We start from the raw sequence: 23,060 nt of genomic DNA, 5'->3' as shown, positions 1-23,060 counted from the left end.
CAGCAAGATTTCGACACACAAAGCTTCGAAGGGATGAGATGAAAGGCCAGTAAACTATGATGACAGCAAGATCCGGGGTAGCCACCATTCATCTAATGCCTGTACAAGATTATCGAGAGGGAACAGGGGATTTCCCAAAGAGAAAAAGGGAGGGGGAGAAAAAATAAAAAAATAAAAAGGGAAGAAGGTCAGAGAAAAAATTGAGGGCTCAGGCATCTACAGCAATATCCCCCGACATTGTTGATGGCAATGTGTTGGAAGACAATCAGTCGGCTTGACCCTGGATCAACTCTGAAACCAAGACCACAATAGCTGGCTCGACTTCATAAACCACCGCTTCCTCTAGCACTACACTTAACTAGTTACTCTATACGGAGTACACATTCAGACATTCTTCTTATATGTTTAGCACCAACTATCTTTCTCCTGTTCTATCCTGCGAAGCAAAATGGCTGGGGTTATCTATCCACAATCTATTCTGTACACACCTTGTTCCCTTGGAACTTAATTGTCACGCTGGGAGAAAAAAATAAAATAAATAAAATAAAAAAAATAAAAATTCCCCTGATAGGACCATAACTTCTCACGTCCTCCCCTCAGCTACACTTATCAGACGAAGCATCAGCAAAGCCTACTGCGTTGATGGTCACCACTCTATTATTCATATCACTGAAATGCTGGGTTCAGTTCCATTAGTTACAGCTGCTATATGTAACTATATGGACTACACTTACTCGACAAAACCGGACGCTCAATGGTTATAGACATGTACAATACAATACTTCAACAGGTGTTAGACAGCACAACCCCAGCCTTTTCAGAAATTGGTGCCATTTTGCAAGTGAGGAAGCTTGTCTGAGTTCTCCTGATAAATGCAATTAAATCACCTGGGGGACTTTTTCTACTTGATGGTGGTTGGTAACTTTTTTTTTTTAAGTCGTCCAAGCAGCCTCCAGACAATTGCCGACTCAAGTATGACCGTAACTTCCAACACCTTATAGCTCAAGGCTACATCTTGTGGGCGCTAGCAGGTCAACATTCAAAAGGTTAAGTTGTGACAACGTTCAGCTTTTGGAAAACTAGCTGATTCTATCAACTGACACTTTGAGGCAGAACAAAGCTTATGTACGGTGTTATCGATACTATTGGGGAAAGCAAGGATCCGAGGATTTCACGACAATCTCGCACGCGAAGATTAAGATTATATATATGTATGTGTAACTAAGAAGTTTGCCACTAATGGGAGGAATACAAATCATCATACACGCTGATAGTAAGGGCATGAAGAGTCATTCTTATAAAGCGACTGCTGTTGCTGACGGGATAATAGAGCTTCAGGTTTTTATCGCGTACGCGCGCCAGGCGTTGCGATATCATCGTCAACATCATTATATAATAAATCTTTCACGTCGAGAATGCGGTGCTCGGGCTTATGGATCCGCAGAGCCCAAAGGAAATAGTCTTCGATCGGCAGCAGGTTCAGCAAAATGGAGTTTCCCCACCATCCAAGGCCGCAGACAAAGGCACCTGCCACCGCATCCAGTATAAAATGATTAGCGGTGGCCACAATGGCCACGAGGATTGTGAACGGGTACGCGAATCCAACGATGAGACAAACCAACCGATGCCAGGATGGAAAGCAACGCTTATATCCTGCATATGGTGTGTCGGACAGGGGAAAACTTAGGGCGCCTGAGCGACGATGCTGAGGAGCCAAGGGTATCGTCATTATAGTCAGGCCGATCATCAAAGAGTACCCAAAATGAAGGGAGGGCATCGCAGCTAGATTATCGATCGAAAAAAGCGTAAGCCCCTTGACGAACAAGAGCTTGAGAGGAGAAATATTATGCTTACCGTACTGGTTGCAAAATCTATTCTGCGTCCACACACTGCTCGCGCCACCCGTTCCATGTACCGTGTCAACGAATCCATAGCTCCGGGCAATTTCGCCAATTGGGCCTTCCACATTCTCATCGCTCAGCAGGCGGGGCGGCATGCAGGGCCAAAGGGTGAAGACGACAAAGGCAAGCAGGTTACAGACGGCCATGGTCCGCCTTCGAGCCTGGTAAAGCGCCGGACCGGCGGGCGATCCGGCGATCTCTCCTCTCATTCCATCCAACCACCGTTCCTGCTGGCGATTGCGGGTGATATTGTAGTAATAGAGCCAGACGAGGAATGCAATTGTGCCGGGAATGTGGATAAAAGAATATACCCAATTGGTCCACATCAATAGCAAGGGCCGCTGCAGAAAGTATTTCTGAATTCCAGTCTCCCAGAAGATATGCAGCCTTTCCTCCAGTTCAATAATCTGGAGTGCATGTCGCCTGGCTACATCCACAGTGCCTGCCTGGAGTGTGACAGCAGTAAAGGCGCGCCCTAGCTGGTATATCTGTGTTGGAAGAGTAGCGGCATGTGTTAGACCAGTCCTCGAAGACTAGTGGGTGGAAATTTACCTTACCCAATACACTAGGGCCCAGTACCAGCATTCCACCAGGAATGGAAACTTGTGAAGGAGCCTGCTCAACAGGCGGTTCTTGAAAACCGCTGTGTTAGGCGTGATGACCTCCGTCTCCCAGGAGAAGAGGCCAATATTTCGCTTCCTCCATCGGTGCTCCTGGTCCGTGAGCAGGGAGGGTGAATGGGAGCGAGGCAGGTCACCTTCAGCGAAGGGAGCTTTGGAGCCTGAGGTGCGTAGTCTCGATAGCTGAGGATCCGATTCTTGGTCTGAGGAGGCGCTATCGCGGGAGCTGCTGGGAAAGCCGCTGTTTCGCGAATATGAGCGCGCGACGTCCCTTTCGCGGTTGATCCATGTTCCACCGAAGAGAAGGGTCACGACCACCAGAGGTTCCAGGAAAGCCCCGGCACCCATGTCCAAACGGTAGTGCCCCCCGGGAGCTACTTTGTTCGGGCCGCCCGCCTCAATTTGGGGGGGGGGGAGTGGTCAATTGGGGGAGGCAGCGGACTAAGTGATGATTGGAAGGCAATAAGCGTGTATTATTATTTTGCAGAATAATACTGCTTTCAATGATTGAAACGAGAAAGGAAATGAAAAGGAAAAGGAAAACAGAAAAGAAAGAATGAGAAAAGGAGAGGACAAGAGAGGAAGAAGAGGAATAAGAAGAAGAAGAGGAAGAAGAAGAAGAAGAAGAAGAAGAAGAAGAAAAAGAGAGAAAAAGAAGAAGGAAGAGAGAAGAGCGAGCCGTGTGCAGCAAAGTCGAACCTGGGTGCGTAGGGAACTAAGGTCCGGGGTGCGGATGAGCTTCCTTAGGGTCTACTTTCAGCCAGAACCCCGATTTGGGGGCAGCCGGAAGGGGGAGAGAAGGCCGTGGCTTTGGGACCCGAGCGGATAGTTATCGGCCACTGCGAACGGGGAATCCAGGCGAAGTATCCCGGTTCTGATCTGGGAAGTCGCCGAAAGTGTGTTCCTGGGACACAAGAATAGACGGGAGAGACGACGAGAGCATCATGGAAAGGGGGTCGAAGACGGCGTCCTGGGAGATGAAACCGCTGTTCAAGAGCTCTTACATAGCAGCAGGTGACCAGCCTGGGAGGAGGGGAAAATGACGTTTTGATCTTTGCCAGGACCGGACGCAGGCCAACTGCGTGCTGTCAGTCCATGTGGATATGAGGATTGTGTTCAAACACCCATGATTGATGCCATCATCCCCCGGGCTGTCCAGTCAGATGGAAGGAGGGCACGCGACCCGAGGGGCGCGAGAGGGCACAAGCTTCCTGGCCGAAGCATGTCAGTGCAGGGTCGCATTTCTGTTCCCCGATGCCAGAGTAGAATAATAATAATAATACACATCCTAACTTCCTGGTCATCGCCGAATTCATGACAATAAACAAGAAAAGAAAGAAAAAAGCCAACGCTTGAACAGTCTTCCTATGTATTCTACCCCACGCTGCACATCTCACACACTCTCACACTCACACACACACTCTCTCTCTCTCTCTTTTTTTCTTTTTTTTTTTTTTTTTTTTTTTTTTTTCGGCTGTTCGAGACTGCAGGCGAAATCAGGGAAGCTGCCAGCGAGTGGTCCAACGCTCCATTGAAGCTTTCCTTTTTCGCTTGCCGGGAAACCACAAGGCGGTGCCCTCCGAGCCAATCGGCGCCGTCTGCCAAGCCCCGCCACGGCGACACCGTCGCCCCACTTGGTCTCCCCGTAAGATTCGTGTTACATATTGCGTACGGGTGTATGTATTCCCGATACTCCGTACATGGCTCTGGGCATGCCGTATCAAACCGCCCCGTGACGCGCTCAGTACATAACATAACCAACCTCGTCCGTCGGGCTACCAGACAAGCCGTGTGTCCGACGGGCTGCGAATTCGACAGCAATCTGCAGCTCAACATCGCACAGAAAAGGTTCAGCCTGCTGCTGAGTCGGAGACCGGCATTTGTAACTTTCTGGCCAGATATTATTCCGAGAATGAGAACGACGCTCCTCATGGATTTTTATGATTCGCCGTTTTGCTTCAAGCCCCCCACAGTGCCCTATGACAACATTTGGATATCCATTATTATTGGATGGTTGTGCAACGTGCTCGATCGGATCCATTGGCCTCTCCTCGCAGGGGGAAGGGGAGAAAAGAAACAAAAAGGAGATGAACTGTCATCTCAGTCGACCGTTCGCTTCAATTCTAGTGGGAGGTCGGTGTGCCGCCGGAAGAGCCGGATCCGTTTGTTTCATACTCGGGGTATCCCGCCCTCGAAAAGAGACTACATATGTACTCCGTATGTAGGAAGCGATCAGGGATACGAAGAAACGCGGTCCGAGTTATACCGCAAGCAACTCCTCAGCGTGGAGTTTGGATCCGGAATGCAGACTTTTCATCGTCAGGCGTCTCTGTGCACCTAGCTCGCTGCTGCTGATTTCAATAACCATGTATGTACTGTATGTATGTGCTTCTGGGATGAAGATGCATCATCCCGCCATAACCCTCAAGAAATGGACGGGCTTTTGCCCGTTCACGTCTCTGTGCACCCCCCCAATTGGATGAGCTCCGTAGGACTGCAGGAATGATCAATGCGGAGATCACCGTCAAGGGCCACTTTTGAATATGCGCTCTGTGAGCCTCCTTAGAAGTGATCAGGGATAATCTATAGAGAGAGTGAGCCCTGACCGGGTCACGACAGGGAGGGTTCAGTGCGGGTATGAGTGATATTTGGGGGGGCCATTGAAATATGGACGATGCAGCCCCCGTAGATCTGATCTGGGAACGAGGAAGAGGAGTGTCTCATAGCCGCTACGTAAAAAGGTGCGCGCCGCGCAACTGCTATGCAGACCTTGCAGTACTGCTTCAAACTCTCCGATGCCGTGATACTCAACGCAGCCAGCGGAATCCGGGCGATGGCCTCTTATCTATAAGTGGCATACGTGTCCCCTCCCGTCATTCAAATACATTTTGAGAGTTCCAAAAATTGACGTTTGAGAAGATTGAAGAGAGCTTCTATCCCAACTTCAACTGTTCGCGTTCCCGCTTTCCGCCGTCACCCCTCTGCCGAAACTCCTTCGCAAGAGTTGATATGATACGGTCTTCGAAATCATTTCTGTGAAAGATGCGATCTCGAAAAATAAATACTTTATAACATTGGCTCAAAAAAAAGACCCATGAACGTTCGCCTAAACAAACGCCACCCCATGGAAGCTAGTTCACTCTTCTCTTTAGAAACCACGGTGTTAGTCCGATCCAGAGATTCTATACGAATCATTCGAAGACAAAACATGAGCAACGTGTGGGTTACACCATCGTCACGAAGGTCACCTGGGCGCGTGGTGTAGCATTTTCCACTCCTGGCAGTTTGAACGAGCTTTCTGGAGCGTTCTGTGCATCAACAAAGTACGTCTAGGATATACATTGAAAAAGGTCTGACTCTTACCGTGAATAAAATTATTCTTGTCTGTGTTGTGTTGATTCATCCCAATTATCAGGAGCTTTCCCTCTCAGCAGTTGGGTGTTAAGTGTGGTACCACCACCACGTGAAGGAAGGGTTGAGCTCAAAAAGCATGGTCTCTCTTGCGAGCCCTCGGAATATGTGACCTTCTAATCGCTCTGTCTGCTTCGCTCGGCGCCCACCCGAGAACAGTGCGTTGTGGAGGCTTTTGTAAGCCTACCTTTTCCCAAACTCCCGCCGGTCTCTCCCAGACCTCGACGCGCCGTAGCATGCCCCTTTGGCTGTCCGGTACATTTATCCTCACATACGGCATGGAGTTGTGTTTCTCACAATGTAGGTACAGCGGCTTTAGGGTGTCGTCAAACTCCACCGGCTCCTGGATATCATAAAATCGATACGAGGGCATGAGAAGATGGAACGTCACTTGATCCTGCCGGGTCTTTTTTATGACGCGCCGGATGAATCGCATCCATAGACAGAGCCCGTTCAAATCGTCCGACATGCCGTAGAAATTTTTGGGCAGCGGTTCTTTGTGCTGCACCAGCTCATAGAACAGAGCGTGCCAATCGGTATCCGGGTGGTACAGGAAGTAGTAGTTGTTGGCCTCGTGGTCTTTGGTCTCCTGTGCCTTCGACCGAATGTACGCATGTACGATCTTCGCGAATTTTCCAGGAGCAACAAGGCTGTTCTGGACCGCGAGCTGTTGCTCGATATCCCTAAGGACAGCGGCAATCTGCGTGTTCTGGTATGCGCTGACGAATTGCGCAGTCGCACCGGCAGCCGCGATAAAGGGGTGCAGGGCACCGCCATAGGCAGCCAGCGAAGCCAGGACCTTGACAGTCGGGAAAGCGCTTGCGGCAGCGCTGATGCCCTTCAGTATAGTGCTTCCAGATTCTGCAGAAAGAACTATGGTTGACATGGCATTGTTGATGCGTTTTCTCGGCTTGTGGGACAGTGTGTCGTTCACAACAGAAAGGACTCGATCCATCACAGATCTTGATGGGGATGTCGTTTTTTCTTTTCTTGTCTTTGTTTGGGTTCGAGGGAATGGAGGAGACAATAGGAGGACGGATAATTTGCCAATGGTATGGTTTGATAGGGGGATTTGTTGAGCTTCGTTCGAGGAGCTAATCCGGGGATATATGTCTTCAGCTAGAAGACAAGCATACCAGTGGGGTGGGAAAAACTCGTTCAAGGCGAACTTGCATGGAGATGATTGCTGGTACGGATTGCAGGAGTCTGATAGAAACCTCAAAAAAATGATCTGAACCAGTTGGGCAACTTCATCAGGTAGTGAAGCAGCCCTGCCCACGAAGAGCGAGGCATCGTCGACTAGCCATGCAGGGAGCAGTCTAGCTGGCTTCTGGTTGGTCCAAATCTCAGTGATGCAAATTGAAAAACACAACAAATGGTGAGGCAAAACGTTAAACAAGAGGTAGAGAAAACAATCTTGGTTAGTTGCTTTGTAGTTGTATACCTAGAAGTGTACATCAGTGGGGATAGTTTTGTGGATCGACGTGTGTCTTGATTTATGGCTCTCCCAAGCTTTCACATTCACTCCGCTTGAGATTAACAGCTCCAGGATCTGTTAGGCCAGTTTTGGCCAGATATGACGCCAATTCAGTGGTATGGTAACTGCATTGGTTAACTAGCCAAGTAGGGAACCATTTGTTTGACCAACTCCCAAAAATATATAGCTATTCGTCGCAGTCCTGAGCTGCCCCAGGTTCAATGGGTAAGTCCTTGCGTGCCCCAGATGAGGTTCCGCGGAACATATTGAAGAATAATCAATTGAACAGCTCAAGAAACTACAGACCACATCATTTTTCCATGAAAATGGCTGCTAGATATTGATCTATGATCTATTCTCCTACTGTATGCTAACAACCTTCTGGACCGACTTCGCTTCCCCGTTGCTCAGCTTCGTGGCTCGTTCAAGGAAGTAAATCCATCAGTTTCTTGAAGTCCGGTGTTCCAAATCCAGTCACTGGGTCCCATCCCTCAACAGCATCCCAGGCTGCCCCAGGGATACGCGGTCCGCCATTCGTGCCGGTGCAGCCCGTACCAGCACCGTCGACAATATCGGTGAAGCCCTGGTGTCCCTTGCTGTACAGCCAAGGGTTAAGGAACCCAAGGACCGGTTTCCCTTGAGACAAACGGACTTCGTTCAAATTGGAAATGACGGACGCGATTAAAGGAGCAGACGCACTGGAAATTTAGGATGTCAGTGCTCGATTTTTGGGCTCAGGTTGGATTACCGACGCAATGCACTGACCTTGTTCCACCCACATATTGTACTTGTCCGTGATCGTACACTGCGTAGTCGACGCCCTGAGCAGCTACGTCAGGGAAACCACGGCCGTTTCTGTTGAAATATTCGGCCCATTTGTCGCCGAGCTGGTTCAAGAACGCGTCGACACTCCCGTTCTGGTACGAGGGACGTGGGAATATTTCAGAAAATCCACCAGATGAGAAATACACCGCGCTTTCTGGGTTTGTGTTTTCGGTGCCACCAACAGATGTAACATATGGGCACGCAGCAGGGAAAATTGGATTGAAGCGTGTCCGGTTCTGCCCATCGTTAGTCAAACATCCAGATCCCACGCCACTATCTCCACTGCTGAATATGACAGACACTCCTCGGGCACCGAGCTTTGCGAATTCATCACAAACCGCCTTTGCGTATTCCGCTGGCACGCTCTGCTCATTTTCACCGTATGAAGTTGAGAGAACGGTGGGCAACCTGCTGTCGGAAAGATTTGCAAAGAACTTCAACTGCTCCATGTAGGGCTCGTTCTGGTTGTCATTTGGGTCTGGCTGATCAATGTCTGGAACCAACGGGCCCCGACCTCCGCCGGAATAATAGGTGACGCTTGTGTTGTACGTTAGGCCGACGGTGTACTGAATATCAAGACTAGCTTCTACAGAATCCAGTCGAGAATCCTGATCATTCTTTCCACCATGGTAGAGCTCAACGGAGAAAGTCGCACCATTTGCGTCGGGAACATAACGTTCGATAAACGCGTTGAGATCGCTGTACCGGGCGTATTGTTCGAGATAACCGGAGACACCAAGCAAATTCCGACTCTTATTTGTAACTTGGAAATCTTGCATGTTGTATAGTTCTCGGAGGCTGGACGGTGTGTTGGCAGCGACGGATTCAGACGCCGGGCGTACGGGTCTGAGAATGTGGCTGCGATGCCGCTCCATGCTTCCAAAAAAAGTGGTTGGTTGCACGGTGCGTACGTGCTTCGATAAGCTAGATGGCAGCGAATATTCCAGGGCTCGAATCTTGCCAACCTTCCCGGATTTGTCTTCGAAGTGATAGAATCGCGTGTTCAAAAGACGTTCAGCTGTGTCAACATTGGTGGAGAAGTCAATCCAATCTCCCCTATTTTCAACATTTTCGGGTTTAATTCCCCCTTCATGAAGCCATGCCATTATACCATCTGACGCTTCCGGATGAGGGGCAACAATGTCTCGGACTTCATGTTGTTTCATATGCTGGCCATAACGAGGGTGGTTGGGAGTGGATATTTCAAGAAGACTGCGGTGGAGCAAGTTGGGATCTTTGGCGCGCACTGAAACCTTGAGATGGACAGTGCTAGATGGATTGGCACGAGCTCGTCTAGTCCATCCATCAGGGATGACAGAAAGCCGCTCTGCCAGCTTGAAGCGATTTGCCGGTGAGGCAACAACTACTTCAAGCCCACAGAGGATCTGGACAATTGGAAGGAGTAAAACAAATAACAACATCTCGGATGGCCCAGATGCGAACAGAGATGTTTTGAACAACATCTACCCAAGGGCGTGGAGCCATGGGCATATATAGGACGAGAAAGTCGACAAACCCAGATAGAGGGGCACCAGGTTTTATCCATGGCCGTTGCATGGAGCTAGTTAACCCAAGGTTGTTGGAGATCTCATTTGGCCAAGGATGTTAAATGCTCTCAAGCAGCTGAGTGGAGGAACCGAGCGACGAGGATCCTATGGGACATGATTTGCCGTGAGCAAGCGTTGGAAAAATCACAGCAAATTCCCCTCACCTGTGCCGCTACTCCAGGGGCAAACGATAAGCTGCAAAACAGCTATTGGATCTTCACTCCGGTTGAAACATGGCAGTAAGTTCTGCAACTTCGGCCGTGCATGTGGTGCAGATCTGATGCAATCCCTGGACGATGCTCCCCGGAGTTGAGTAACTAGACCATTCTTTGCTTCCCTGAGATGATGACCGAGGAGAAGTTTTCTGGACTGATAGAATATCTAGGCAGACACATTCTGATCAGCTCTCCAGCTAATCATGGACTTATAAAAACATGCAATGAGAGCGCAAAACCAACACCTTCGCCCGCTTGTATCGCTCTGAGGCAAATAATAGCCGGACGGCTTATATGATGGCCCTGTTCGGGTCCGCAGCAATGCCAGGGATAATCCGTCTGATCAGAATGGTAGTGAGCTAACTCATAATATCGTCGAACCTTGTTAAATGAAGATCGCATGGAGCCCAGCGCTTCCTCCGTATGAGTTAGGCCCAGGCAGCTGGAATTGCTTGACATGGCTTGGCGCGTCTTGATTCAACTCCGTGATCACTTCGGTGTCATAAGCTCTGTTCCTGTTAATGACGAACCTGATATGCTCCGGCTCACATTCAAGATGCTGGATAGATAGGCTTCGATAGTGGGGAGAAAAAGGACAAGCCATAGATCAAGTACCGTAAAATGCACTGGCCGGCAATTTAGCACCTTAACAAATACAAGCTCCCGGCCAAGACCGAAAGGGGCCCTGGCAAATGCTTGTTAAACTAGCGGGATAGTTTCGTTAAAACCCCGCGAATTTATCGCTTCGACACGAGACGTGGAGGCAATCGGTAAACTTCTATGATGGATGGATGAGTGTTGTTGTTGCATCCGTCCGTAAGCGCGTCTCAGATTCGCATAGTGAGATCATGATCAGCACGGGGTTAAGGTATATCATTGCCGGAGAAGTGTAAGTGTGGACGAGTCCCTTGCATCCATCGTATGTGTGTATGTATACTCCGCATACACACTTCTCTTCGCGAATTAGTTGTTTTCAACTCACCGGTCTGATTTGAGTTACCCAAGGGGCTTTGGCTGCCTGTCTTTGGATGTTGCAGCCATCAGTTACAGAGTAACTGATAATTCATAGATGGGACCTCTCAAGTCCCTGGCTCGATAGCTTAGTGCTCTGCAAGGAGATAAAAACTTTGGTCAGCCTTTTTGCATACGTCGTTCCCGATGGGTTTATCTTCACCCTGGCATCTGCCATCACAACCCAGCAAGTTGATGGTTATAGGGAGTGGGAGTTGGTTCCGTGCCACCTCGCATCTCCGTGGATGCACCGCACCCGAACATCCCGTTTCCCTTGCCGTTCTAGATGAGCTCTGCTTGACATCTTGGGCGAGCGCTTTCATATACGGGGAGAAGGACAACTGCGGATGGCTTGATGTAGCCCCTCTCACAATACCCGTCTCTTTGATGGATGGCTCCGTCTGAGTGCAGTTAAGCTTTATCCCGCTCCTCCCAACATACAGTACGTACGGGATGGCTACAAATGGCGACAAACATCCTGGTGGTCCAGTGGAAACTAAATGTACAGCCATTGAGCAAACTCCCTTTTCTGATGAAACAGTGAAAGGGAAATAGAATTGGTGCGACATGGGCTGATGACTGTGTAAGGCCATCAAGAACCCGGTCGGCTGCTTGTAGCTTAAAACCCCAGCTTCATAAGCACACATGTCTCGTTGACAACAATAATCTTCGGCCCCAAGGTCCCCGCTCCCTTGTCAGGCATAGTTCCGGGTCCTGTCTTGGGACCTCCGTCGTTATGCTTTAGAAATTGGTCTCTTATTAGAACAAATCTCACATTGAAGAACTGAAAGAAAGTTGCAAGAACACATATCCGAGATTGATTAACCAGTATCATTCATAGCTCACAGGAGAAAGAGATCTAGTATTTATCTCCTGCTTGGCTGTACTTTGTGCTTCATTGCCGCTATCAAGGGTAACACCCGCACATTTCGAATGAGATTGTTTGGGTTGCAAAGGGTATACCAAATGCCATAAACTGTACCATCTACAACAACATTCGTCCCCAAACCAGGAGACAATGAGGATAATCATAATCTTGTTGTTGATGTGAGCCAAACAGGTTTCCATCTCAGAAGCTTGCGACGACCCCATGTAACAGATGTGAATGCCATGTTTAGTCCTCAGGTCTGGCCGATATTGTGAGATTTTAAACATAGGACTGGTGGCCTGCTTGGATTGATCCCTTAGCCTTTTAATTAGTCCGCATGTTAGAACACCCAGGCGTGTCAACCTGCTTCCCATTCTCTGCTGCGGGCATACACCTTGTGGAAAACCTGGGCACTTGGGACTCCTGGTGGTATGTATGACGAATGGACGGAGTACCTTTGCACGCTATATCACGCGCGTCACAAATGCTAGCGAATCACCTATGACGTCACATCCAGAGCTTCCAAGGAGCTTCACCATCTCTGATGTATAACAGGCAAGCCTCCTATTGTATTACATCCAGAATTGTGAGCGGAGTGCTGATTGTTTAATGGATTACCTAGTTCTTGCCAAATCAATGAGAAGCAATACCAAGCCATAGCAATTAAAGGAGAACGTGCTACAAGACCCCTTTACATCCTCTCTTGAGTAGCTGGGACAAAATATGTCAGTTAGAGCGAGGTCGGGCCTTACGACGGTTCGGAACGCCTGCTCCATGGTTGGTGCGTCTCGAGACATAGGTTTCCGGGCCCGTGTGGCGTCCAGATTCTCTACATCGTCGCACCAAGGAAAGCACGTCAAGCCGTTGATTCAGGACAAAGACAATGGCTTGGGCTTCGTCAGGTCGAACCGGTTGTCATCAAAGCCGCGCACGCGAGGAGTGACCGAGATTCGCGGTCCATACTACGCTGTACGGATTATTCTTTCCACTTCCTAGGGCTGAAGGATTCACCAACTTCAGGAGGAAAACTAGAGAACTTCTTGGTTGCTAACGGCTGGATCGCGGAGAGTACAGGTAATGGGAAGGGGATATTTGGCAGATATCCTCGAAACGTAAGACGCAGCCGAGCAATTCGTCAGGGTTTTATTCTCCAGAAAGACGGGTTGTGCCTATCGAGAAAGACTGACATCAAAAATGGCGGAGGTAGGATGGGTGAATATGTTGATGGCCTCAAATTTTCCGGGGGTATGGCCTTATCACTGGAAAGAAGCGTTGTTACCAATTCTACCTTGTGGGAGCTAACCAAACGCCAGGCTCGTTTTCTCTTTTTGAGGAAGAGAAGCTGCGAGAAATGATTGATTTGGCGCATGAACATAACGTTTACGTCTCCACGGTGAGCCTAGTCACGGGGTAGTATGTCGTTTCTGGCTAATTGTAAGATAGGGTGGTTGGGCAGAACATCTTCTAACTCACCCGGACAACGCCACTGTCCTCGAGAAGTATTTTGCAAAGTGCAAAGAACTCGGGTTGGTTGAAATCCAATTCTGGATAAGCCACTTCATTTGCTCACGTCACTGGGTTCTCAGGTTCGATGTGATAGAACTCTCAGCAGGGTTCCTTTCATTTCCCGGCGATGATTGGCTTCGCTTGGTTGACAAAGTGCATTCGTATGGACTCACAGCCAAGCCAGAATTGGGGATCCAGTTTGGGGCTGGAGGAGGTACGCACGCTGTATCCTTTCGCACGGCTTGGACTGGCAGCTTATGCGTATTCTTCGCTTTTTAACTAGACACGTCAGCCGAAGAACTTGAGGCCCTTGGCACAAGCGACCCAGGGAAGCTTATCAACCTTGGTCGACGATTCCTTGACGCAGGAGTGGAGCGTCTCATGATCGAGAGCGAAGGTATAACAGAGAACGTGAAAAGCTGGAGAACGGATGTCGTTTCCACCATAATGAAAGAATTGCCCCCGGAACGGGTCATGTTTGAAGGTGTGTCTCTTTTCATGCTGAACACCTTTTTAAATAGGCTCATTCTTACACCTCGACAGCTGCAGATCCATCGGTGTTCAACTGGTATATACGCGAGTTCGGTGTTGATGTTAACCTTTTTGTCGATAATTCCCAGATCGTACAGTTGAGCTGCCTCCGTCGTGGTATCTGGGGAACTGCCGATACTTGGGGTAAGATTGTTTCCTATAGGCCCGAATAACTAAACTAAAAGCCGATCTGGCTAAACGCGGTCTCGAAATGGCGGCTGCCGGAGGTTTTTGGAATGGATCGGCAAGCTGTGTGTAAGGTAACGAGAATCTTTGAATCTAGTAATTCTTACGGAGTATTTCTCCTCCCCTTTCCCACATCACATATCCAACTAGTTACTGTCGTAGTGTACGAGTCGACTCCGACTGTGCCAACCGGTACTGTAGCTCGAGAGGCGGTCTGCCTCACAAGTTCGCCATCGGGTGGTTTCGATGTGCGGGCCGAGAGCAAGGAACAGAGGGTTTGGGTTGCCAAGACCATGGTGCTAGCCGGGGATTAATAATGCACGGAGCTTACAAAATGCTGACAGACAGGAGTGGCAACCGGGAAGGCGACGCGGGTTTGGCCAAAAGCATTGCAGCAGTCGACTCATATGCGGTCAGTTTTTCCCTCCAAAGTCTGGTAACTCCGGGGGCGCTTCTACATTAAAAATACGTACTAGGCGGCCCTTTGTCATGCTTAGACAATTCCATAGAACGTTCTACTTGTCCCTAGATCCTCCTTCTCCTCTGGGTGCGTGTAATTATATAAATGGGCTTCGTCGGGTCGGCGAGGTGGATCTATTCTCTCTTGATTTGTATCATCTCAATTGCTATAGTTCGCTTCTCAGGAAAGATTCAATCTTCGATCTCCGACTTTGCACTGCCCGTTTCCCCAATAATATCTTATCTTCAGACCGAAAGTATCTCCATAATTCGAGCTCCGGATTCTTCATCGGCTCAGAGCACAGTACCGATCGCTTCTCAAATGTCAATTCCGCGAGCCATTCGGCAGGCATTCCTTGCCATTGAACAGCCCGAGGGCGCCGGCGCGCGGGTGCGCCGTTCCATTGGCACCGCAAAGCTCAGAAATTTCAGCCCATTTCTGATGCTCGATCATTTCACTATCGGAAAGGGCGCAGGCTTCCCCGACCATCCTCATCGCGGCCAAGAAACCATAACGTATCTTCTCTCCGGAGGAGTTGACCATGAAGACTTTGCTGGAAACAAAGGCACAATTGGGCCCGGCGACCTCCAATTCATGACTGCGGGGCGAGGAATCATGCACGCGGAAATGCCCCACGAGAATCCCGACGGAAGTCCAAACGTCGGCATGCAGTTGTGGGTGGACCTCCCGGAAAAATTAAAGATGTGCGAACCTAGATATCGTGATCTCCGCGCCTCCGAAATCCCTACTGTTACAGCGGACGACGGCAAAGCGATAATCAAGGTCATATCGGGTCAATCACATGGCGTTGATTCCGTTCGGGACCTTGCCTATACACCCGTTTGGATATTCGATATCACGCTCAAGCCGGGAGGAGAAGTGACGCAGACCTTGCCGAAGGGCTGGAATGCGTTTGCATATACATTGTCTGGTGAAACCACCTTTGGAAAGGATTCAGGTGCATCCTCAGCTTCATCTTCGGCCGGATCACTGTCGAAGACTGTCCCTGAATACCATAACGTTGTCTTTGACCGGGAGGGGGATTTTGTCTATGCTTCTAGTAAGCCAAACTCAAGGGAGCATTCTCGCTTTATGCTGGTTGCCGGCCAACCACTTGATCAAAAAGTTGTCCAATACGGCCCATTTGTGTTGAGTTCTCAAGAAGGTGTCTATCAGGCTATGTTGGATTTCCAATCTTCATCTAATGGGTTTGAACGAGCAAGAGGCTGGGAAAGTGAGATTGGAAAGAGAATGGGATAAGGAATGCTGGGATTGTTCATGAATGATGATATACCACCAACATGAATGTTGTTTGTAGTTTTAGCTTTTTTTTTTTTTTCTCACTTTATTAAATTGATATTTGAAATGTAAATGTTGAGAAATGTGTAGTAATTAAATTCCACCTTCTTTATCACCTTGTGCTTGTGCAGTGCTGTCTAGGGGAAATGGGCTCCAGGGCTGAAGCTTGAAGGTTTAGAGGGAGGTTGACATAGTCTTAAAGCGGCACCGCTAGCGAAGAGGCCACATGGAAGATGACGGAAGGAAGGACTTCATGGCGGGCTTACAAACTGTTTCACCCGTTGTTTGCGGTCGAGGCGGCCATTCTCACCAGGGCTCACTGCTGAGTTATCTCATGAATATATAAATAATGGAATCTCCCCGGATCTGAACATTGAAGATATTCCTTTATTTTGGCTGATTCGTGAAGACTCTCCTGAACATGATCCGAGCTCCCCTTTCAAAGCACCACCAACCAATGCATTCAAAGTGCGCAGAGGATCTATGAAGGCCCTTAAACCAGTTCGAGTACAGTTTGGGAAATAGTCTCCTTTGCTAATACACGGGTACTGCGGCATTTCACATATGCTTCAAAGCTTGGTTAAACGTCGAAATCCAAACGCCATGGGACGCCGAACGCGGGTATCATTGGTGGCGTTAATCGCATCCGCGGCTGTTGGCACATTGGGTGAGAAACCCTTTCGCGTTCAGGATGATGTTCTTGGATTCCCACAAGTATGTTTAACGCTTTGTGCCGTGTCTGATTGCCTTTTGAGAAGTCCATTGTGCGGACACCTACTAAGTCGACATCCGTTCTTCCACATTCTTTAGTACGAGATACAGTTTCCAGACGAATACATCCTAGCCGACGACGCCTATTCGCGATTGTCAACACCTCTGGCTTCTAAACCCCGTGTCGCAACCTCGCCCTCGCCGTCCCAGCAGCCCAACCCTTCGGCTGTTGGTCAGGATGATTACACCGGGCTATCGCAGCAAATATTATCACGGGATGACGATAAAGTAGAAGATGATGCCGGCTCATTTTCGTCGACAGAGATCGATGATTCCATAGAAGCATACGAAGAAATGGTTATAGGGGGCCAAAGATTTCTTTGTGGCATTCCTAAGACCAAACTATCCGATGGTAGTGCTAGTGCTGGGACTCGATCTGCTGCCGATCAAGAAAAGGAACTGGCGAGGGCGACAAACAGGGGCCTAGAATTACTTCAGGACATGGAAGGGCGTTGTATGTATTATGCTGCTGGCTGGTGGTCATATTCCTTTTGCTACATGAACCAGGTTCGCCAATTTCATGCCCTATTACCCGGCAATGGCGCTCCGGTTTACCCTCCTACAGAGGACCCAACCACACAATCATATATCCTCGGCAGATTCCGAACAGATAAGGAGGGGGCAAAAGCAAGCGCTGTAAATCCACCTACAACCGAAGTTGCGACGCACCAAGCCGACGGAGATTCCTGGTACCTTGTTCAGTACCTCGATGACGGCACACCCTGCGATCTCACGGGACGGAATCGAAAGATTGAAGTCCAGTTTCACTGCCACCCACAATCGACAGACCACATTGGTTGGATCAAGGAGGTTACGACTTGTTCATACTTGATGGTGATTTACACTCCCCGTCTCTGCAACGATGTTGCCTTCCAACCTCCAAGAGAAGATGAACCCAACGGCATCAAATGCAAAGAAATCATTTCCCATGGGCTGGTCCCTGAGTGGGAGGATAGACGGAGGCTTCGATTACAGCAAGAACTTAGTGACTCCAAATCCGACTCCCTGCCAATTGTGGGGGATATCGAGGTTGGTGCAATGAAGTTTGTGGGTAAAGATGGAAAGAAAATCGAAAAGGGTCGAGTTGCATCCATGGGCGAAGAGAAAGTTGAAGTCGTTGCAATTAGTGAAGGTGGCGAAATACAGCGATTGTCCAAAGAAGAATTGAAAAAATACAACCTAGATCCAGAGAAAATCGAGGCACTTAAAAAACAGTTGGAGGAACTTGCCAATGGGAAAGACTGGAAAATGGAGATGATCGATGCCAATGGACAAAGGGGGCTCCGTGGAGTCATCGAAGCAGATGAGGAGCATAATGGTGCGCAGACACCAAACAAGAACAAAGAGAAGCAAAGAGGAGCTCGGAAACAGCAAAAGCAGGAGAAGCAGGAAAAGCAGGAAAAGCAGGAAAAGCAAGAAAAAGGGCAGGCCAAAGCGGAGAATGGCCCTGTTGAAGAAGGGAGCGACGAGACATACAAGGAAGAACTGTAAAGCATCTACTGCCAATTCCTCAAGCTTTTTGGTATAACATGATCGCGGCAATAGGCCAGTAATAGAAAAATCTTCCGTTGACGTTTGCCCTGTCCCGCACCCGGCAGTCATCTGCTCCTCGCTCAGTGGCCACCAATTGCAAATCTGTGCCGGAGGTCTGTGCTCCGACCCTGAAAATCCAACAGTTCAATAAAAGAGCCAATATTCTCCAAGAAAATGATGTTCGTAGATCTGATGTATGTATATCTGTGCAGAGCAAATGTCGATGAGACGTTTCCTGTCACCAGCGCGGACGAGGATCGCCCTTGGCTCAAGAGAAAAGGGGTGTCGACAACTCGCCGCCTGGAGGACCTGCTTAGTCAGAATGTGATACACCTGACGTGTTCCATACAGTATTCTGCGTGGCCATTCCTGGCGGATTACGGAGATTCACAGGGGAAATATTTGGAATTGAAGCTGTATTCGTATTGATATTTCCGTACTCCAGGTCTCCCGCCCAGCGAACATCCACCTACTCTTGTCTCTACCCTTCTCCAGTGCCGCCCCCGAGACCACGACCACAGCCAGCTTCACTGCCCATCTCTCTACTCTTCAGCCGGGAATTGGCTTCCAACTCTCACATAGTTTCTGCATTTGATATACTTAAATCTCCGACTGCCGTTAATTACCCGCCTTTTATTTTAAGCCTCCCTTTGCAAAAAGAAGAGGCTCATGAGAAACCCGTACTCCACACTTACACCATAGTTTTGTCATGCATGGGATTCTTGGTTCGGTCCGGCCAGACAGCATCGCAACTCGACCTCATCCTTTTCGCCGACGATTCTCTGTATAGCAAACCCGGCCAATCTATTTGTTCGCTCGCGACCTACTGACCCCGAGTCCCTTGCCGAGCAATCCCCCGATACGCCCTCTGCACACGCACGTCCCTCACTCCGAGGAGGCCGGACGGTGGCTCAACACTGTCCTTCGCGATTGCTGCATATCTAATATATACGAAGACTACCGGGCGTATCGTTCGTTTTGATGCTGTTTGGAGAGTAGCAAAATGGGATTTGTGGGAATTTATACAGCCATCTACGACTATAAGCCCCAGGCTGAGGGCGAGCTCGAGATATCGGAAGGCGATCTTCTCTTCATTCTTGACAAGGCCTCGGATGATGGCTGGTGGAAAGCAAAGAAAAAGGCCGCCGATGTGGACGACGAGGAACCCGTAGGCTTGGTGCCCAATAATTATGTCGAAGAGGTAACATATTTTCGCTCCAGCTACCCCTCTACTTTACGTATAACCTGATTGCTGGACGTTGGGCTGCGTTCCCTTTTGACATATTTTTCGCAACATAGCGACGAACGATGGTGCTGATAATGCTAATATTTTCGTGTGGTATAGGCCCGTCCTAACCGAACCGCACGCGCTCTCTATGACTATACACGGCAAACCGATGAAGAAGTTTCATTCTCTGAAGATGCCGAACTCCAAGTGTTTGACACTTCTGATCCCGATTGGACTTTAGTACAAGTAAATTCGGAGTATGGATTTGCTCCCTCGAACTATATCGAATTAGTGGAAGAGACTGAGCCTGCCGCGGCGGCTCCTCCAGCCCCTCCGGCATTGCCTCAAAGAGTCGACCATCGTGAAACCGAATCAGAGGGAATACCGACACCACACTCTCCTGCCAGCCCAGTTGAAAGTCCTGCGGCCGCTCTGGCGGGCATTCTCAATAAACAGCAAGAGTCCTTATCATCAAGTCAGGCTAGGGAAGCTCCTGCGCCTTCCGCAGAGCATTCTCTCTCACCACCTACAGCGTTAACTCCGCAGGCATCTGACGAAGACGATAATGGCCCGCGTCCAGCCCTTCCTCAGCGTCCCGTCTCCCACCCAAGCCCACCACAAGAACCAATATCCCCCCCGGAAGAAGATTCGTATCCCATTCGCCGTGAAGTACCCGCCCCCCGCCCTGAGTATGGTGCTCCGAAAGAGGAGACTTCTCCCGGTATAAGACCTTCTCCTCCATACAGCCGAATAAACACTAGAGAGCGTGAAAAGCCCCATAGTCCATCCGCCGTTTCAGCATCCGGATACCATATTTACAATATTAGTGAAATGATCTCGATTATGGGAAAGCGAAAGAAGATGCCCACAACCCTTGGTATTAATATTGCTACGGGAACAATTTTCATTTCGCCGGAGAATTCAGAGGATGGTCCGCATCAGGAGTGGACTGCAGAACGGCTCACACACTACTCTATTGAAGGAAAGCATGTCTTCTTAGATTTGGTACGACCGAGTAAGAGCGTCGATTTTCACGCGGGTGCGAAAGATACGGCCCAGGAAATTGTATCTGCATTAGGGGAAATTGCCGGAGGATACAAAGCCGAAGGCTTGAGAGAAGTGATTGCGGCGGGCACCACCGGCGGAAAGAAAAAGGGCCAAGTTCTATATGACTTTATGGCCCAGGGGGACGATGAGGTTACTGTGGCCATCGGAGACGAAGTCATCATTCTCGACGATACCAAATCAGAAGAATGGTGGATGGTGAGGCGAATGAAGAATGGGCAGGAAGGTGTTGTTCCAAGCAGCTATATCGAGATCACAGGAGTCGCGACGCCTGCCGAATCGAGCTTTTCCGGCGTGAATGCCGGTCTGTCCGCCGTTGAACAAAACCGCCGTGAAGAGGAGCGATTAGCGAGAGAATCCGCTCGAAAGTCTCGGAGGCATGATCCTGGTTCCGGAGAGGTAGGGTCCGGCATGAAACTTCCAAACAGAGCCAGCAGTTTATTTGCACATGATGATGGTAACAAACGTTTGCAGCGCCACAAGCGTGATAGCCGCTCTTCAAAACAGAGTGAGTTTTATTCCGATTTTCATCAAAGCTTGACATGTCGTAACCAAGTCATTAGAGCCCAATCCTTCGAGAACGAGAAAATGGACCGATCGCACTGGTACATTTACCGTCGTTGCCGAATTTATCGGTCTTACAGACGGGAAAATACATCTGCACAAACAGAACGGAGTGAAAATAGCTGTACCCGTTGCTAAAATGTCGATCGAAGATCTAGAATATGTTGAAAGAGTTACTGGTGAGTCTTTGGATGAGGATAAGCCGCTCTCTGATATCCGTCGTCGCAGTCAAATACCACTGGAGAAGCCAAAAACTGTAGGCGCCTCTATCAAGAAAGAACCGGATTACGATTGGTTTGATTTCTTCCTAAAGGCTGGTGTTGGCCCTCATCTCTGTGAACGATACGCCCAAAACTTTTCAAAGGACTCGATGGATGAGAGTGTCCTGCCCGATATTACTTCGGATACGCTACGTACATTGGGCCTCAAAGAGGGTGATATTTTACGAGTCATGAGATATCTCGATGGAAAATATAATAGGAAGTCGAAGGCTCGAAACGTCAGTTTCGGGGGTGAAGAAGTGATTGGCAATGGAGAAGAAAGCGGAGGCCTGTTTTCTGGCCCTGGAGGAGCCCTTCGCAACAATACGCGCAAAGGCCGACCTGCTCCCCCCGTACAAACTAGCGATGTCGTCGATCCGAAAGCGTTTGAATTAAAAGACTCCTCGAACCCGTCACCAGTCGGGAAAGAAGCTGCATTATCTGCACAGGGGAAGGATGAACCGAAAGGGTTTGAAGATAGTGCCTGGGAAGTAAAGCATCCCAAAGCGACCGCAGAGGCGACCGCATCACCGCCCGCAACGGCAACACAAGCTCAGAGCCAGCCAAGTCTCACGGGAGCCATGGCGGATCTTTCCTTATTGCAGGAGCCATTGCAGCCATCCAAGGTATCATTAGCACCCCAAACAAGCCAGCCAGCAGTATCTCAACCGCCACCCCAGTCGATGCCTCAGCAAGCACCGCAACAACAGCCACAGATGACGGGCGCAAATCCCGCTTTCTTCGCACAATTAGGGCCTGGCATATCCCAAGCGTCCCAGGTCCCTGGATTAAATGCGCAGATGACCGGCTTCGGGCAGCCTCACCAGCAGCAGCAAGCCTCTCAATTCCAGATGCAACAACCGCCGATGCCTCCAAGACAGCGCCCACAACCTCCGCCCGCCGTGAGTCAAGGATCATTGCTTCCACCTCCGCCCCCAAGGCCCCTTTCCGCTCCGAATAATCCAAGCGCTCTTGGGCCAGTTCCTTTGCAACCGCAGCTCACTGGACTTCCTCAAACCAGCCCACACCTTGCACCGCCTGGCCATAGCTTATCGGAGCTTAATCAACAACGATTCCAGCAGTCACAATTGCAACCCCAAGCGACGGGGGTCGCTCCATTGGGTTACGGAATGGGCCAGCTTGGACAGCCGACTGGGCTGATGGGACAACAACAAGGTACCTTTATGAATGGACCACAACAGCCAGGCTTTCAAAGTCTAGTTCCGCAACAAACTGGATATTCTGGGTTTTCTCAACTGCCAGCACAGCAACCCCTACCAGCTGGGTCTATCAACTCCGTCCTTCCCCCACCTTTACAACCCCAGCAAACAAGTGCCAACGGCTTCGGAGGGACTGGTAATTTCGCGGCTCCTCCACCTCCTCCGATACCAGAGCTTCCAGCTGCGCCACTACAACCCCAAAAGACAGGTCCTGCTCCTCCTGTCCGTTTCGGAGTGCATAAAGACACAAAGAAGCTAACCCCCCAACACACCGGCCTTAAGGCGAATCTCGCCCAAGCAAGTAAGTAATTTTCTATACCCGCGTTGAAGCGCATCTTTGCTAACTAAAACTCCCAGCTCCATCAAATCCATTCGGGTTTTAGCTGCCTTCCTTCTCTTTGAAAGTATAGTCAAACTTAAGTTTTATATTGGATTTATCAAATGACCGTTCGAACCATGCCGGCGAATTACAGTATTATGTGTTGCTCTCTGGTTTCCTCCTAAACATACTTCATGTCTAGCCCACCGACTAATCACCGTTTTGGCTCTCCTTGCTCCTTTT

At 49.4% G+C, this 23,060-nt stretch overlaps 9 protein-coding genes across 9 annotated transcripts; 5 read left to right on the top strand and 4 right to left on the bottom strand.

Annotated features, from left to right (window-relative positions):
• Positions 1-1,038: 1,038 nt before the first annotated feature.
• On the bottom strand, positions 1,039-3,045 carry CIMG_02186 (uncharacterized protein). Its single transcript, XM_001248414.2, has 3 exons — positions 2,459-3,045; positions 1,855-2,389; positions 1,039-1,782 (listed from the first exon to the last, which is right to left on the bottom strand). Exons 1-3 carry the CDS (start codon positions 2,867-2,869, stop codon positions 1,343-1,345), a joined length of 1,386 nt encoding a protein of 461 aa, XP_001248415.1. The 5' UTR covers positions 2,870-3,045; the 3' UTR covers positions 1,039-1,342.
• Positions 3,046-4,017: 972 nt separating this feature from the next.
• CIMG_10884 (uncharacterized protein) lies at positions 4,018-4,562 on the bottom strand (the record flags this gene model as incomplete). The annotated part of the gene is made up of 2 exons (XM_012358934.1): positions 4,018-4,119; positions 4,284-4,562. 2 exons carry the CDS (start codon positions 4,560-4,562, stop codon positions 4,018-4,020), a joined length of 381 nt encoding a protein of 126 aa, XP_012214357.1.
• A 1,440-nt stretch (positions 4,563-6,002) lies between these two features.
• Positions 6,003-6,887, bottom strand: CIMG_02187 (uncharacterized protein; the record flags this gene model as incomplete). The annotated part of the gene is made up of 1 exon (XM_001248415.2): positions 6,003-6,887. The coding sequence occupies one exon, from the start codon at positions 6,885-6,887 to the stop codon at positions 6,003-6,005; it is 885 nt and encodes a 294-aa protein (XP_001248416.2).
• A 946-nt stretch (positions 6,888-7,833) lies between these two features.
• Positions 7,834-9,655, bottom strand: CIMG_02188 (tripeptidyl peptidase SED3; the record flags this gene model as incomplete). The annotated part of the gene is made up of 2 exons (XM_001248416.2): positions 7,834-8,107; positions 8,175-9,655. 2 exons carry the CDS (start codon positions 9,653-9,655, stop codon positions 7,834-7,836), a joined length of 1,755 nt encoding a protein of 584 aa, XP_001248417.2.
• Positions 9,656-10,787: 1,132 nt separating this feature from the next.
• CIMG_02189 (uncharacterized protein) lies at positions 10,788-11,594 on the top strand (the record flags this gene model as incomplete). Its single annotated transcript, XM_001248417.2, has 4 exons — positions 10,788-10,885; positions 11,066-11,221; positions 11,369-11,449; positions 11,549-11,594. 4 exons carry the CDS (start codon positions 10,788-10,790, stop codon positions 11,592-11,594), a joined length of 381 nt encoding a protein of 126 aa, XP_001248418.2.
• Positions 11,595-12,454: 860 nt separating this feature from the next.
• On the top strand, positions 12,455-14,085 carry CIMG_02190 (sulfonate biosynthesis enzyme; the record flags this gene model as incomplete). Its single annotated transcript, XM_001248418.2, has 8 exons — positions 12,455-12,844; positions 12,950-12,987; positions 13,083-13,120; positions 13,189-13,268; positions 13,319-13,401; positions 13,462-13,595; positions 13,665-13,865; positions 13,925-14,085. The coding sequence occupies exons 1-8, from the start codon at positions 12,599-12,601 to the stop codon at positions 14,083-14,085; spliced, it is 981 nt and encodes a 326-aa protein (XP_001248419.2). The 5' UTR covers positions 12,455-12,598.
• Positions 14,086-14,625: 540 nt separating this feature from the next.
• On the top strand, positions 14,626-15,979 carry CIMG_02191 (pirin). The gene has a single exon (XM_001248419.2). It carries the CDS (start codon positions 14,664-14,666, stop codon positions 15,816-15,818), a length of 1,155 nt encoding a protein of 384 aa, XP_001248420.2. The 5' UTR covers positions 14,626-14,663; the 3' UTR covers positions 15,819-15,979.
• Positions 15,980-16,129: 150 nt separating this feature from the next.
• Positions 16,130-18,119, top strand: CIMG_02192 (misfolded glycoprotein degradation protein Yos9; the record flags this gene model as incomplete). Its single annotated transcript, XM_001248420.2, has 2 exons — positions 16,130-16,571; positions 16,668-18,119. Exons 1-2 carry the CDS (start codon positions 16,422-16,424, stop codon positions 18,117-18,119), a joined length of 1,602 nt encoding a protein of 533 aa, XP_001248421.1. The 5' UTR covers positions 16,130-16,421.
• Positions 18,120-18,657: 538 nt separating this feature from the next.
• On the top strand, positions 18,658-23,044 carry CIMG_02193 (cytoskeleton assembly control protein Sla1). The gene is made up of 4 exons (XM_001248421.2): positions 18,658-19,362; positions 19,507-20,962; positions 21,018-22,799; positions 22,856-23,044. Exons 1-4 carry the CDS (start codon positions 19,165-19,167, stop codon positions 22,879-22,881), a joined length of 3,462 nt encoding a protein of 1,153 aa, XP_001248422.1. The 5' UTR covers positions 18,658-19,164; the 3' UTR covers positions 22,882-23,044.
• Positions 23,045-23,060: the final 16 nt, after the last annotated feature.

This window comes from Coccidioides immitis (genome assembly GCF_000149335.2).
Source record: "Coccidioides immitis RS genomic scaffold supercont3.1, whole genome shotgun sequence".
Classification (NCBI taxonomy): domain Eukaryota; kingdom Fungi; phylum Ascomycota; class Eurotiomycetes; order Onygenales; family Onygenaceae; genus Coccidioides; species Coccidioides immitis.
Note: the sequence above shows the minus strand (reverse complement) of the source record. Positions and strands in the feature narration are given on the sequence as shown.